At 40.8% G+C, this 15,749-nt stretch overlaps 1 protein-coding gene across 2 annotated transcripts in view; it reads left to right on the top strand.

The window, feature by feature from the left end:
• Positions 1–4,759: 4,759 nt before the first annotated feature.
• prkcab (protein kinase C, alpha, b) overlaps positions 4,760–15,749 on the top strand; it is a 123,421-nt gene continuing 112,431 nt past the window's right edge. For both annotated transcript variants that reach the window (XM_075453575.1, XM_075453574.1), the window contains exons 1-2: positions 4,760–5,003; positions 5,148–5,179. In XM_075453575.1, coding sequence (XP_075309690.1) covers positions 4,837–5,003; positions 5,148–5,179 — 199 coding nt within the window. In that variant the 5' untranslated portion in view covers positions 4,760–4,836. The remainder of the gene's footprint in view (positions 5,004–5,147; positions 5,180–15,749) is intronic.

Here is a 15,749-nt window from a genome sequence, read left to right as displayed (position 1 = left end):
AGTGATCCTAAATGAGCTTAGGTCTGAGACTGTGCTGGTCTTTAATCATTTGAAGCCTTCAGTCTGATTTTTGTCTTATCAGTCTTGCTGTGGGATTAAGCCTTAACCGGACAATTGATTTATCTTTAGCACTTTTCCTTTCATTCCCACTTTAGAATCAGTTTATAGTAATAAAGCAATGCTCTGACAAAGCAATAGGGCTTGTTTTTTTTTTTTTTTGCATAGCTTGTTTTAAAGCTATCTTTGCATTGACACGGGGATTGTAAGTTATAAACAAGAGTTTGAGCACCTGTAGTTACAGTTGTAAAGTACCTGTGATGTGCTGCAACAGGTGTAGAACTGGGTCTGTCCTTAAGTAGATCCACAGCAAGACTGTCATCAGTAAAGCCACTCAGCTCTCCCGTCACCCAGTCAGGCAAACCCCTGTTGCTTTGCTCCACAGACCGACCACTCAGTGGTTCATCAAAGTAGATCGACTGGAAGTAGAAATTTAAGAAGAATTCAGGAGAACATTTGGTCACAAGTCATCTGGGTTTTTTTGGGGCTAAAATTGAGCATAAGAACCCTTTTTTTCAGTATAACACAAATGAAGGCAAATAACATGGTTTAAAACCAATGAGTAAAGAAGTAATGTTAATGAATTATTGATGAGACCACTCTTACCATGTAGGCAGGAAGTGCCTTGAGGCTTCCAGGCTCCGGTTTGCTGGTGAAAGGCCCCTCTAGGACACCTCTTTTGAGCATATGGAGGAGCAAACGGGCATAAATGTTGCGGTTCTTCTGACCCAACAGACCTGACCCACATGAGACCGGGTCACAAAGCTTCTTTATCCAGACCGCACAACGCTGGCGTTCTGACATTTGATGAGAGAGAATAAGCCAGATTAGAGCCAATTATTGAAACAAAACAAAACAAAGCCCACATTTCAGTTAGCTACATTACTTATGCTAAAATATATTGAACCAAACACAAAAGGAGTACACCACTGTCCAATATCCAATAAATATCAAATGATACAAAGTTTTATCACCAAATCACTGTATTTCACCTCCTATATCATTTTACAACAATGTTGATAGGGCTAAGTGGAAATCAAATGGATCAAGGGCTACCTTTCAGAGATCACCTTTTCTAACCCTCATTGATCAGAGATATATTTACCTTTCTGGTCTGATCAATACTGTATATATATTAGAAATACCCTACTTTGTCATTTAGAAAAAAAGCAATCATGTAGACATGGTAAAGTTTTGAATAATTTCCCATATAAGTGATACTGCACTCATTTGTGTTGCATACTATAGTAGCCTAAATACTTATCTTATAAAATCTCACCTGTCTTGTTGGGGTGTTTAAGCACATATGGTTTCATATCCAGTAAAGAAGATCCAATTTATTGGTCATGCATACACATGAAATTTGTCCTCCACTTCTAACCAATCTAGGTTGTCACCTGTTGACACACACACACACACACGCACAGGGTCACACACTCAGCCACAAATGCCAACCTGGAGCGGTGGGCAGCCATGAAGCACCCGGGGAGCATGGGCTTTGCTCAAGGGCTGTGAGAAGGAGGTGGACTCACACCCCTCCAGCTATCAGTTCCACCAATCTTTTTTGAGTGGCGAGAGTGGGAATTGAACCAACCAACCTTCTGGTTATTGGATGATCAACTCTAACCATAGAGCCATGGCTGAATGGTCAAATTTGAATTCAAATGGTTGAATTCAGTGTCTAGGCCCTCGAGAGAGCCCCCACGTTGGTTCATAGTGACCCTAGAGGAATAATAGAAACAGCAAACGAAATAATAGGGCGCAATTTAGGCTCACAACTTTGTTTTCGGTCAACAATAACCACTTCCACAGTAATTATTTTCACTCACTTACAAGGCAAGTGAAGATCTGTGTTTTTGACACAGGGTACTATCATGTTAGCCTGGGCGAAAGCCGACTGTTGACTCTGTCAAACAGTCTTGGAAAACCCAAGAGGAATCCGTTTCCATGGAGGGCGGGACCTTATCCAGCAACTTAAATTCATTGGAGTAACGGAGTTCCCTTAACCAATCATAATGTTTAGAAATGACGTTGGTTATGCGCCGAGGTTCATGCTTACTCTCGCGAGGCTCTAGCTCGCGAATCACGCTTCCCACATCCGCTTTCATTATACCAGTACCATTTGATAAATCAAACTTTTCCCAAAGCCAGTTGGAAGGAGAGCTACGACATCCTTGCCACTAACAAAATTGACGAGGCATTCTCCTCTTGCTCTCGTTTTAATTGTGTAATGATCTCCAGAGTTGAGACAACTTCATGGATAGCTTCTAGCGTTCTTCCGTCGCCATGTTTATTTCCGCTGCGGTTGAACTACAATTATATGGACTACAATGGACTCCGCGCATGAGTTCTGCGTCACCACTCGCAACTGTTTGCTGATTGGCAAAACACTGAGCGAACCGAGGTAGGGGGATTTGGCCAGACTATGTGCGGAGCCAAAATCTTTGGGCGGAAGTACGTAGGATGGCGTCGCCAGGCTACTATCATGTTACCATGACATCAAATTTTCAGTTATACAGCAGTGTTGGTTTTTAGTGACAGAATCATTTTTGCCCCAGCATCTCTGGCCATTTCTTCAGTGTCTCCCATCTGCAGGGCCTGGAAATTATCTTTTTTTTTATTTTTATTTTTTTATAAATGTCATTCAACATCACATTGTTAAATTGGTCATCACATTGGTCGGTGACGTAGTGGGTTAAGCAGCCACCCCATGTACAGAGGCTATAGTCCTCACTGCAGCTGTCCCTGGTTCAAGTCCTGCACTGAGTGGCCCTTTGCTGCATGTCTTCCCTCTCTCTCTGCCCCCTTGCATTCCTGTCTCTCTCCAACTGTCCTTAAAGGCATTAAAAAAAAAAATAAATAAATAGTCTGTCCACTATGGAAGAGTAATAAGGCAGGGGCAGTTATAGAGGCAGGGCCACAGGGGCATTGGCCCCCTGACATGCCCCTTTCCTGTCACTCATCTGTCTTTTGTCCGGTTCAGTTCCCGTCACAAAAAACGAAGAATAATGCTGTTTTAGAGGAGTGAAATGTACAGTAGTCACCCACATGCAACTTTGTGTATGTTTGTGAGAGAGATGTTTTGAACTGACAGTATTTGTGAAAAAGTAAAAAGGTTTTAAAAAATGAAATAAAATGCTGTATTTTCTCACATTTTGTCTATGTACAGTAAAAATGCATGTAAAATTGGTTAGGAGTTTTTTTTTTAAAATTACGTGTTTAAAGCTGCGGTCTGCAACTTTATTTTAGTCATATTAGCTTGAACTATCATGGGATTCTGGAAGTAGAATATTAAATAGGCTGTTTAGGAAAAATAACGAAATCTGTAGCTCCCTCTGAAGCCTGTAATCATGCTTACAAAAACCGAGCTCGCCCGGCTGTTTTTAACCAATCAAGTTAGGGTGGAGGAATCCTACCTGTCAATCACAGCTTGTGCACACGCTGCTGAGCCTGCCCCCAGCTTGTGTGCGCTCACACTGGTGTGAACTCACGTGCACAACCTCGTCCACAGAGGGGAGGGGTTTGGGGGGGCGATACGGAGCTTGGTAGAGTTTGGGGGAGGGATCTGAAAGTTGTATCAGTTCGAATTTTCCGACTTAGACTCGGAATTTTGAAAACCTGCCGACGGCAGCTTTAATTAAGTGTTTGAACATGTTGTTACTGGTGAAATGTATATATAGTACCTTACCAAAACAGGGAATTGTGTGCAAGGGTGTTGGACAAATACTTGGCCCCTCTATGAACACACTGTGGCCCCTTACTCAGAAATATCCTAGATCCGCCACTGTATTAAGGCCAGGCATAAGAAAAAATAATAATATTTTGCCTGTCGAGAATAAAGTCGACATGTTGAGAATAAAGTCGGAATGTCGAGAAAAAAGTCAACTCCTCTGGTCCATCATCTAATTACTTTATTCTCGACAGGCAAAATATAAATATTTTTTCTTATGCCTGACTACTCTTCCGTAGTCCACAGTCTCCGTGAATCAGTGAGAAACACCAACAATTCAAAACATATCAAATTATATTTCAGTTGTATTTTTTACATTTGGCAGAGCTCTTCGGCTTCACAAAAGCACGCTGTGTTCTGTAAATCCGCATGATGTCGCTCGACGACTGCAGTTTGAAGAGTAGAAGGATGAAGGGACATGTCGCCTTCAAGTACTCCTCGTATGTTTGTATTCTCAAAGTTCGTGGTCTGGTCTTTCCTAAAAAAATAAAAAAATAAAATAAAAAGCACAAAACGAGCACAGTTATGAAATTACAATAGTGCCACCAGTAATTAGGCCACTTTATCATACATCAGTTGACTGAAAATTTAAATACCAACTTTCCAAGCAATTCATTTTTTGATAAATTGAAAGAAATTTACATTGTCAAATTCGAGGTCGAAAAACGAAGATATTTAAACTGATGACTATAGGGAAATTGATATATCTAGGAACAGCTAGGATTGCCGTTAAAGAAACCACAAATGCAACAAGCAGACCAATGAAAAAAAAAAAAGTTGATATTGTATAGGCCTGAGTGTATTTTCTGTTCAATTGAAATATATATTCTTGGGAATTCCCCCCCCCCCAATGTAAATAAACTGGCTGAACTGAAACGATACATTCCCACTGTACGTAAAAGCAGGCTTCTCCAACGTCACTTTGAATGAAAAAGAAGCGCTCAGCTGCAATCCAGGCAGAGGGGAGGCGTGCAGTCCGTCAGCCTCAGGAAAACACCACACACATCGGGAGCCTCAGACACCGGGACTACAAAGTTTTGCCATCTATCATGGCTGATTATCTTTTGCATTATAGTGACTCGGCTGGGGTTGGGAACAGATTCGCCCGCAAAGGTGCTTTGCGACAGAAAAATGTGCATGAAGTGAAAAACCATAAATTTACTGCCAGATTTTTCAAGCAGCCAACGTTCTGCAGCCACTGCACAGACTTCATATGGTGAGATGCTTTACTGTTTGTTTTTTGCAAAGCTTGCAGGTCAAAAGCGACAGTTTAGGTTTAAGTGCGCCCAGGACAACGGTAGAGGTTTCTTTTGTGAAAGAAAAGACACCCTGATTTTAAACACTTGCTTCTTTTTTGCAGGGGTTTCGGCAAACAAGGATTTCAATGCCAAGGTAAGCCCACCTGCGTCTGCTGGAGCATTTTAGTGTCAGAATACGAAGCTTGGATAGTTGAGTGGTCACAGCAGCACTTTGTCGCTCATTGACACCAACTGTACACCCGTTTTAAACACTGGTCAGTGGAAGCCAGTATGAGGAAAAGCAAGCAACAGTCATTGATTTTCATTTAAGGGTTTTTATTTCGATGTTTCCTACAGAGGCAGGTCATCCTGTAAATGACAAGGTGTTAGTTTGCAGGACAGTTGCTTTGATCAAGTCATGCTGCACTAAGACGCAGTTTCAAAAGTTAACATTTGCACATACCTTTAATGTTCCTTGGGATCATCTTCCAAGAAAGACGTCACTGGTTCTGAGAGTCCTTGACCTCAGGACTCAGATAGTTTGGTGTGTAAGTGGTTTTGGACACGAAATGCCTCCCTCGCTGGTAAGCATTTCTGTGCTTTACAAAAAAGCCTTTACGAGGTGCTGGAGGGCGGGTTTGTTGGGGAACCCAGCTCTGTTGGGGAACCATGCGGTGCTGCACATTTTGCCAGTTTTGTGCATAGGGCCCCATTTCAGCAAAGCCAAAGAGCCCATCCCCAAAGATGTTAAAGTAAGGCATTGTCATCCAGTTGAAAGGGTGGACTCCTGCACCAATTGGGAGAGAGGGATTCCTTGGAGCATTATATGCAGATGGGATGCCAATGTTACCCTGGTGGTACATATCAAAAGCATTAGAAGCTGAAGTTTGAGGTCTGGCATTGACTGAGGGATAATGGACAGGGGTAGTTTGCAGAAGAGTATGTGCAGTTGAAGAACCAGCATCAATATCGTTACCCTGGTTGGAACCTTCAGCAGCATAATTTTGTGGTCTGGGGCTTGCTACAGGATATCTGAGGGAAGGTCTTCTGGGTGGAGTGATGTCATTACCCTGGCTGTGACTGTCAGTATTAGAAGCAAGAGTTAGCGGAGGTGCAGACTCTTGGCTGAGCCCTTCAACTGCATTAGAGCTTGGAGAATCTGGATACCCAGTAACCCTGGAGCCATGTTGAAATCCTTGGACAAGGGGTTTGTTACTAGAGTCTCCTCCACTTGAACCGGAGCCAGAGTTTGACAGCTGGAATCTGGAACCAAGAACTGAGCCAGACACCCTGTTACTGACAGCACCTGCAGGCAGCCAAGATTCAAATCCAGTTGCTGATAAGGGCATAGAGGTGGGGGACTGAGCAGGCTTGTAGCGGGTCTCAAGGCTTTGAGAGACAGGCTTGCTGCTTGTAGAAACAAGTGGTGTTGATTGAGGCTGAGTTGCATCTGGCCTGGGTTGTATCTGGTGAGCTGCCCAGTTGCCACCTTGAGGAAATGTAATTGGAGTAGAGAGCCTTGATGCCCAGTTTGACCCAGCATTCAAGATCTTTTCCACATCAGGAGCATTTTGTGTGTTGGGCAGGGGCTGGGCAGTTGGGATCGAATTCAGTGGATGCACTACTGGTGCACTCAAGCCAGTGTCGACATTGGTTGCTGGAATGGCATTTGATGCCTCATTATCCATAAAGGATGCAAAGTCATAAAGATCATGCGCCATAGTTTGTTGAAGGTTTTTGGAATCAAAGGATGTACGAAAGTCTTTGCCTGCATTTAGAAAAAAAGTTTTAGATCAAGCTCTCATTTATACATGGGGGAAAAAAGCAAAAAAAAAAAAAAAACTTACCTTTCATGCCAGCAAACCCAGCACTGATATCCAGCAGGAAAGAAATGCAGGCAACCCTGCTAGAATATTAAAGAGAAATAACACCTTTAAGTATCAAAACAGGCACTAACATCCAAACATAACAAGTAATCAACAACAAAACATACCACAAAAGAACTCTAAGAGCCATGGCTATTTGCTCAGACGCAGCATCCAATGCTCCTCAGATACTTAATGTGCAAGTGGACTCCACAGATTAACACTAGACTTGAGAGAAGACTCTGTCCCGTACCTTTGGAGCCTCTTCCTCTTGTTTATATATGCTCCTAAGTTGTCACTTAACATGGACCACGCTCAGCTGCTGCTCATAGAGCAATTAGTATTAATTGTTAACAGGTGTGGCAGCTCAACAACACTGCAGTAAGTGAATGAGAAAGACGATCTGTAATGATTGCCAATGTGTTTATACTTACCTATTCACTCATATTTTTTAATTTGAAGATCACTGAACACTTTTCTTGAACAAAAAACGCTTTGTATAGAAAAGGGTGCATCTGTGGCAACTGTCTTTGCTTGTGTTCGATTTTCCTCCAGACATCTGACTGTGGCAAAAGAAAGGGTGCGGTCTGCTCGTCTAAAAAAGAAAGATTACTATAGTCTTTTCATAACTGCTTTTCTTTGACCTATTTGGAAAATTCCTCAGAAAAACATCACAAGATAAAGGAAAGATATTAAGAGAAATTCTTAAGGGCTTAGGAAAAGAGGACCATGGTGCAATGACTATTTGATCACACTTGCAGTAAGCTGTGATGTGGATCTGCAAAGCTGAAACTGCAAATGAAAATGAAAATGAAAATGAAAATGCAATGAAAATTCTTCAAAAAGCGCTTTAAATCATCTAATGCAGTCTTATCTAATTGTTCTATGGAGGCTAAACAGAAATATCGTATTAATATTGCCCATAATTTCAAATTTTTCTTTTGTTTTTTAAGGTTCAAAAATTGAGAACAAAAGAAAAAGACACTAAAGGGGAAATGCATTGGTGTCACAGCCTGCTCACACTCAAACTCCTGTCCTCATATTTATGAACACCAATCACAGTTACTACGACTGGATGATTATAATCGAGCATCACTTTGAAAGTTATGAATAAAGTTTGCTATGCTAAGGGCGATAGTAAAGGAAGCACTAAATCTTCTTTCCTCAGTATTTACTACTACTAAGATAGCTCTGGGTTACATTTCTCAGTTAGGACTATTCGACTGGACCCAAAGACAAATAGAGTTCAACGGTGATTCACGTAAAGATTAGTCCTCAGTAAGGGGCAATATCAATATCAAAGGGGTACAAAGTAATGGTGTAAGGTAAAAAAAAAAAAAAAAAAATGGGTTTGAAATATTTTAAAAGAAGCAACCTTTATTGATACAGTTGTGGCTAAATGAATGGCATTTACAATTCTATTGTAGACTATGCAGAGATAGTGGTGCAAGTGTGTGTTAAAGTTGTGAGCTGGCTGATGTTTGTAGTGAGCAAACAGATGATGACTGGCAGAGGACTTTTATTGTCTGGTCAACTAGCGTCTCAGTGCTCACGAAACTCAGGTGTGACAAGCAATACAAGGGCAATGTACCCACCATCAATCTCCCTTCAGTCGCATACCGCTCCAACATGTCTGTGATGGCATCTTTGCACCAAAGTTACTGACATCTGTGTCCTCGCATGCCAACAAGTGTAATTCTACAGGGTCATGCTACGGACTGATGCTGCTGTGAGAGGATCAATGACATTAATTCACTGTTAGCAAAATGTACACAGTGTTACATCTATGTGGATTTTTAGTGCCTTTTAAATGTTTGTTTTGCTCGATCATACATTCCAAAAGTCTTGTCCCCTCCTTGAGGTTGTTTGCATGGATACGTCGTGTTCCTGCTTGAAACATGTTCCAAATGTCCATGCATGTACAAAAGTGATTAAGTTGTATAGAGATAAGAAAAAAAGAAATCAATGACAAATACTTCCTGTTTTCCATTTTCCAAAGGGTGGGTGTTTTTTTTTTCAGCACTTGTAGTGCATTCTGGAAGCAGGCTGACAGATCCGTGCTCTCGGATGTTGACAGAGCTTGTGGAGTGTGCGTGAAAGATGCCTTGGCTTTTGGAGAATCACATGGGGAGGTAGTCCCCAGGGCTTGATGCTCTCTCGTCATTCCTTCACAGCATAGATGCACTACAGCCTTTGTTGTATTTGTTGCTGAACACTGTGGACCAAAACAAAGGCATGGGCACGATTGTCAAATGTCCTTAACACACCCAACTGAGAGTCTTTCAGTCAAACCATACCGTGTTTCCGTCTGTGAATGGAAACTGAGCTGAACTGCTGTCCCCCCCGTGAAACAGCTTCTCTGATGCAGGAATGTATTTCAAATAATTGTGCCTCGGCACCACTGGCAGTTATAGAGATGCTTATATCCACGTTGCTGAAGGTGACAGTGTTAGATGTTTGAGGCGCAGCTCACTAACAGGTTATCTAAGAGTTATTAAAAAGGTAATAAAGCAGTGCTCTGGTGATCCCTCGTCTTTATCCGTTTCCCAGCATGGCTGATGTCAGTGTATGGTTTTGTAGGCGTGAGCAGATTAAGGACTGCCTCAAGCTTCTTTCTGTGCATTGAAAAGCCAGATAGCAGTTGTTGTTTTTTTTTTGTCTTTTTCTAATTCCCCTGTGATTATCCACCTCTACTGCTCAGCTGCACATAGTGGAGTGCTGTTAAAGTAGGACTATGTGAGAGGAAATTTCTTTATTACTGAAGGGAATTGTGTGGGTGGAGGACCAAGCTCCTGCAGTTCCCAGGGCTGTGACTGGTCTACCTCTTTATTGTTAGATGCAACAAAGTGCTTTTGTTCATAGTTAGAAATATAAGATGTATTTTGCAGAATTGCAGATGAATGAATCATTTCATGAGTGAGATTTTCAGCAGTGCCTTTTTATTTAGCAGTCTTGGATTTATTGTGGTTGTGTTGGATTGCTTAGTGTATTTAGCACAGAGATGTTTTGCTCTCTTATTGGCTTAGACATGATCTGCTGTGGAGATTCAGTGATACATACTGTCATATGGACATGCTGAGTTCTATGCTTCACACCAATACTATTGACACTCATCTTGGACGTCATCACCCCTCTCCTCTCTTCCTCTTGCTGTGCTCACGTTTAAAATTAAAAAAAAAAAATGTAAATTTCCATTCTCCATCACTGGTGACTAATACATTTATTTGGGTACACAAAGAGAAACACATCAAAAAATAGATTATGAGTCTATTGTGTTGACCTGCACTGCCTCATTAAGTGCTTTATCTCACTGTATGTGTTGTGTAATGCTGTGAGATTTAGTACCAAATATTATTCCCATTCAGCTCTTTCTTTATCGGAGACATGATAAACTAGATAGAAATATTGCTTATGATTGAGGCCCAGCCAGTTTGCAAACATTTGAATTATTAACTGTTTTTGGACTTTTGTAATTTCAGATAACATGACTAACATGACATTTCACCACCAGGGAGAAATCAGAAACTGATGCTGTAGCGTCACATGAGCAAAACCGAGGTATTTACTGTGTGTTTAGACTGAAACGGTTTAGACGAATCAAACATTTTGATTCATTTTTGGATTTTTTTTTCCCAAGGTTTGGAAATTTGATTGATGAGTCAAGATTGTACAGACAAAGTCTTAAGCTGGGCATACACTGTGCGATTTCTGGCCCGATTTCGACAAGATTTTCACTCGTGCGACTATTTTGGAGATCGGGCCGAGTTTTGGCTCAATCGTGCGTCTCGCATCGTGTAGTATACATGGGGTAACGACAAACGATTAAGCCCTCCCGACCACCTCCCGATCGATCGGATGAAAATCAAACTTGTTTGAAATCCTGGTCGCTCCTCGTGAGGCTCTCGCACAGTTGAAGCAGCTGGACGAGCCGATTGACCTCATCCTGTCACACTACGCATGCGCAAACATAGGCACGGAAGAGAAAATTGTCAACAGAAGAAGAAAAAGACAACAGAACAGCGTGGCAGGGACCGGCGACCGAGTCCGACGTGTCGTGCAGTGTGAGCAGCCAGATCGCATCAGACCATCGGGTCGTACAGTGTGAGAACAGGAATCGTGAGCTGTGACGTTTTAACCCTTGCGATTCACTCGTACAGTATGAGCAGCAGCTGAATACCGCGATTGAAAAAATCGCACAGTGTATGCCCAGCTTTACACAAATCCATATAGCCAATCTCCAGATTTGAATTCTTCAAGTTTGTTTTGCTTCTCCAGAGCTGAAGCACATTTTGCTTTAGTATGTACACTATATGAACATTTAAGATAGATAAATTGATGTTTTAATGTGCAGATGACTTATTGCAGGTTTTGGACTGTGTTTTTCAGAAGGAAAAAAAAATTGAGCCCTCATTCAAATTTTTTCAAGATGAGCCACAGCCATAGCAATCATGAATCAGTTTTGCTGCTATTGATTAAGTCATTTCTGTTTGAACAAAGTCAAGCTTTAGAAGGTGTGACATTTTTTAAAGCCTGTGCTGAAAAAAGGCAGATGAGTCCAAAGAATGAAATGATGAAAGAATTCTGACTGTAAACCAAGTACTTTTCTGTAAAATTGCAAAGAAAAAAATGAAAATGTTTATTATAAATGTCCCTGTAAGTGCAGAGTCTTATGTTTTGTGGTCTCTTTGTGGAAGACTATTCTAGACCAAATCATGGAGTTTCTTTTTTCAGGCTTTATGATTTTTTATATTTTTTTTATTAACCCTTTTTTGGGGAGGAAACAGAAAAAGATAAAGAAGTGGAATTGGTTCAAACACATCAGTGTTTTTTCAGCTTCTCTGCTTGGACCCTCTGATTGTGGTTTGCTGGAATGAGATAGTTTGATTAATCATTTCAACAGCACTTCTATTTTTAAACTCAAGTTTGACTTCTTGCCTTTAGTCCTTTAGGACTGAGTGCACAGTTTCCAGATCTGTTTGTGCAAACCAATTGGGGCTCTACAGATCCACATATGATATGGTGCATAACTTACATGCTAACTTATATGCTAACATCTGGATCTGGATAACGCCGGTTCTCCTATAAAGTTTTTCCTCAAAATAAGCATCTATGTTGCTCCTTCTCTCCTTGTTTTCTTAGTTTTTTTTTTTTTTAGTATAAGTAAAATTGCTCTTGGTACAAATTGACCAATGTTAGTGTCCTCAGCCTGCATGGTAACAGATATTTGGGCTGCACACGGTCAGCCACAGAAGGACTTGGTGGACTTTTGTGAACTGATTAGGACGACTGCATTTTAGGGATTATCTGCTTGTGCTGCTAAAACTAACTGACACAGAAACATATAATCTATTTATTGAAAGCATCCTTTGACCACATAGTAAATATATAACTTTGTTTGAGTTTAAGGTTAATATAGCTAGTTTAACCCAAATGTTAAGAATTTTGCTATATATATTAGGGCAGGGGTCCTGTGTTGGGGTTACTTTTTCTTTTTTTGTACTTTACGTTCAACAGACATTACATTTAGCAGACGCTTTTACAAATTAGGATGATTAGGATATGATGACAGACAGACAGTCATCATTGAAAAAAATAAACGTGCACAATCGGCCTCCTATAATGCAATCTATGCAGTTTCCAAGTATAGAATCTAGCGAGTGAAATGAAAGAATTCCCGATTTCCATGTTTTTTTTTTTGTTTTTTTTTTTGTCCCCAATCTCATGGCCTTGTTTGGAATGTCTCGTGGACCGGTACCCGGTGGTTGGGGACCCCTGTATTAGAGGATCAAGTTAGATTTAAGTCCAGACCAGCAGTCTTGTTTGGGATTGGGAGTGATATTTGATCATTTTTTTTACATTTAACTTCACAGATACACATTTAAAGTTCTTGTTTTTTGACTTGAAAAAGAATGACACATGAAGACAAGAAAAGGTTATTAAAGGGTTATTGGAATATAACTAAAAATGATCATTTCAGGTGTAAATTAGGACTGCTGCCTGAATGCCAGCATGTTACAAAGCAACCCTGGCTCTTCCAACCTCATAGCCTTTCGGTCAGACCATGTGAGTGGGAATAAGTGTGTTTCCGCGATAGATCGTTTGCCACCATAGTGGAAGCTCTGCTCTCCCACCCCCCATGTTCTCCAGCCTTTGAAGTTGAGCGTCTGTGGAAAATGATGGTGCCATCTGGAGAGTTGAGAACCCATTGCTCAGAGGAGAGTCCTACGTCTGGACACAGGAAGAAGGCGTAACAATGTAGAGAGGAGGCATAGGTGAATGTGTGAATGAAAGACTAAATAAACATTGGAGGTTTTGCTATTGCATGGGTGGAAGATGCTGAAGCCTTAAAGGGCTTTTACACATTTTGACTTTTTGCTGGTGATTTTGGCACAGGTAGCAAAAAAAAAAAAAATGGAAAAAACTGCTCTGAGCAAAACAAAGAGAGCATGAATAGAGAGAAAGAAAACACAAAGATGGGTATTTTATATTTGGTCTACATGGTGACTGACTCATCCGCGGTCAAATTGAGTTCTGATGTCTCCGACTGTTCTGTGCAGTCAGGAAACAATTTGAAATGGATTGACTTACGGCTGCATTAATTAATACTTTGGCCATTTTGGGGGCAGAAGTGAGCCCAAAATCCCTACGTTTAACATAACCAAAGCAGACCCAGCCCCGTCTCCAAGAAAACATGTCGAGATTTGACCTTTTCATTAACTTAAGATATCTACAATGTCTGCACTGTGGACCAAAGTATTTTCCATTTTTTAATCCCGCTGTGCACAGTGTCAATTTGCGTATGGATTTATTTCACATCTATCTATTTTATTACTTTTAGACCGTATGTGTGGTCAGTTTTAGGGTTACACGTGAACTTCAGCTTCATCGACCACCAAAGGGGTCCTATCAAGAGGCAGGCCGAGATGACAGATCTATCTAGCATACACACTTTCAACTGACAGGCCGATGCTCGACTCCAGCAGCTTAGGTCGACTTCATGTTTTTCCCATGGTCCCTCTACTGGCTCTATGAATCCCTAAGAGAGCCATTTTGCCACTTAAAAAAAAGAACATAGAATTTGCACAAGAAAAACAAAAAAAAAAAGACAACTCCCTTGTTTGATTATACTGCCTCGTTAGCAAAAACCTTCCAGCTAATTGTGTTACAGTGGATTACAGTGGATAGTAGATGACTAACAATTTGCAAACACTCAATTGGATCTTTATTTTGATATGCAAGTATTTAAGTCTCAATATCTCACTTGAATGATAATGATTGTAGAGAGATTGATTTGATGCTGTCACTGTATAAAATGTTATGATTTTAAAGAATTGATCTACAAAATAACCACTTTACTGTCATTTTACACACGGTTTCTGCTCAGAGGCAGTTCAGAAGTGCTGATGCTTGCTTTGTGTTTGCAGGTCTTCTCGCCTTGCTTCATTGTAGAGTGTCTTTATTTGGATCTGTGCTTTCGTGGTGACATCTCCATAACTGTAATTGGCAAATTTTTTCGTTGCGTTTGACATATATTCGCATCGCAAGTGCAGCCAGTTTGCCTCCACTCATCTCCAACCTAGTGACTATATACCTCTCATTGAGTGATGATTATCACATCTTTATCTCTTATGAGAGCGTTGGATGTAGGTAGCTCCACCGCTCTGTGGGACATTTGTTTTACGCTGTGGGTGTCATCATGCATGTGTCAGTTTGCATGACGAAAGCTGATATGCCTCCAACGACAGACTGTCACAGAGCCCTAGTGGTAGCGTAGGTGTCAAGCCAATCACTCAGAAAGGAGGAATGGACCTCATTAACCAATCAAGGAGCAGAAGTGTGGGGGTGTTGGAATATGAGAGCAAGAGCTGTGCAACTCCAGATGGGGAGCCCAAAACAATGAGCATCTTTTAAAACAGCAGGCTGCTGCTCACAAATTATTCTGTAACAATCTGAATGGTCCTCCTGCTCTACTCCGCTTTGTGTGTAAAGATGGCCTGGATATGTTAATGAACTGAATTTTGTTCTGGTTGTTGCATGAAACAGATATAAGCTTTATTGCTTTATCTTTTTCTAAGAATTAATAATCTGCTGCTCAGCTGTCTGTGGGTACTTTTTTTTTTTTGCCGTGCTCGACTATCACTCTGCCACATTTCTAGGAAATATCACGAGCTAAAAAAAAATAAATCTATAATTTCAAGGGTTTTGTTAAAAACACGAATTAGTACAGCTTTAGATTTTAAGGTTTGACTGTGTCTTAATTGAAAGAAACACATCAGTGGGATGAAAGTGATACTAAAACATTTAAGGTCACCCTGAACATCGCTCACACTTGGCATCTTTACAGCCAGCATTATGTTCTCAACAAATAAATCTGATAATGGCTTCTGAATCATCTGCAGTACTGTAAAAGGAAAACATCTGACATCTCCCACTTCAAATGTCTAATGAAAGTCTTTTGCTATTGAAAAATCTTCAATGATCTCTTGATTGACATCAGAATCTTGCGGCAGTCCTTTCAGTTTTACTTCAAACTTGGTTTCACATTATCTGATCAAAGTCATCAAGCTTACCACTCAGGACGTGTCTTCTTGTGACTAATTAAAAAGGCTGAAATCACTGAACATTCTTTAATATATGAGCGAATTTAAACCCTCTCACAGCTCAATGGCATTAATTAACACCAAGAGTGGAAGCTTAGCTGGCCTTGTAATTATGTGTAATTCTACCTCTGCTTGTCTCTGCTTCACATTTAAAATGTCCCTTTCTGTTGCTGAGTAGTGGCTCCCTCCTTTGCTTTCCTTCTGTGTATCCTCCTTCCCTTTCTCTCAACTCCTTGCTTGTCTACTGTAGCAACAAAGT

Source organism: Odontesthes bonariensis, chromosome 21 (genome assembly GCF_027942865.1).
Source record: "Odontesthes bonariensis isolate fOdoBon6 chromosome 21, fOdoBon6.hap1, whole genome shotgun sequence".
NCBI classification, from domain to species: domain Eukaryota; kingdom Metazoa; phylum Chordata; class Actinopteri; order Atheriniformes; family Atherinopsidae; genus Odontesthes; species Odontesthes bonariensis.
The sequence above is the reverse complement of the archived record's forward strand: the minus strand, read 5'-3'. Positions and strand labels throughout refer to the sequence as shown.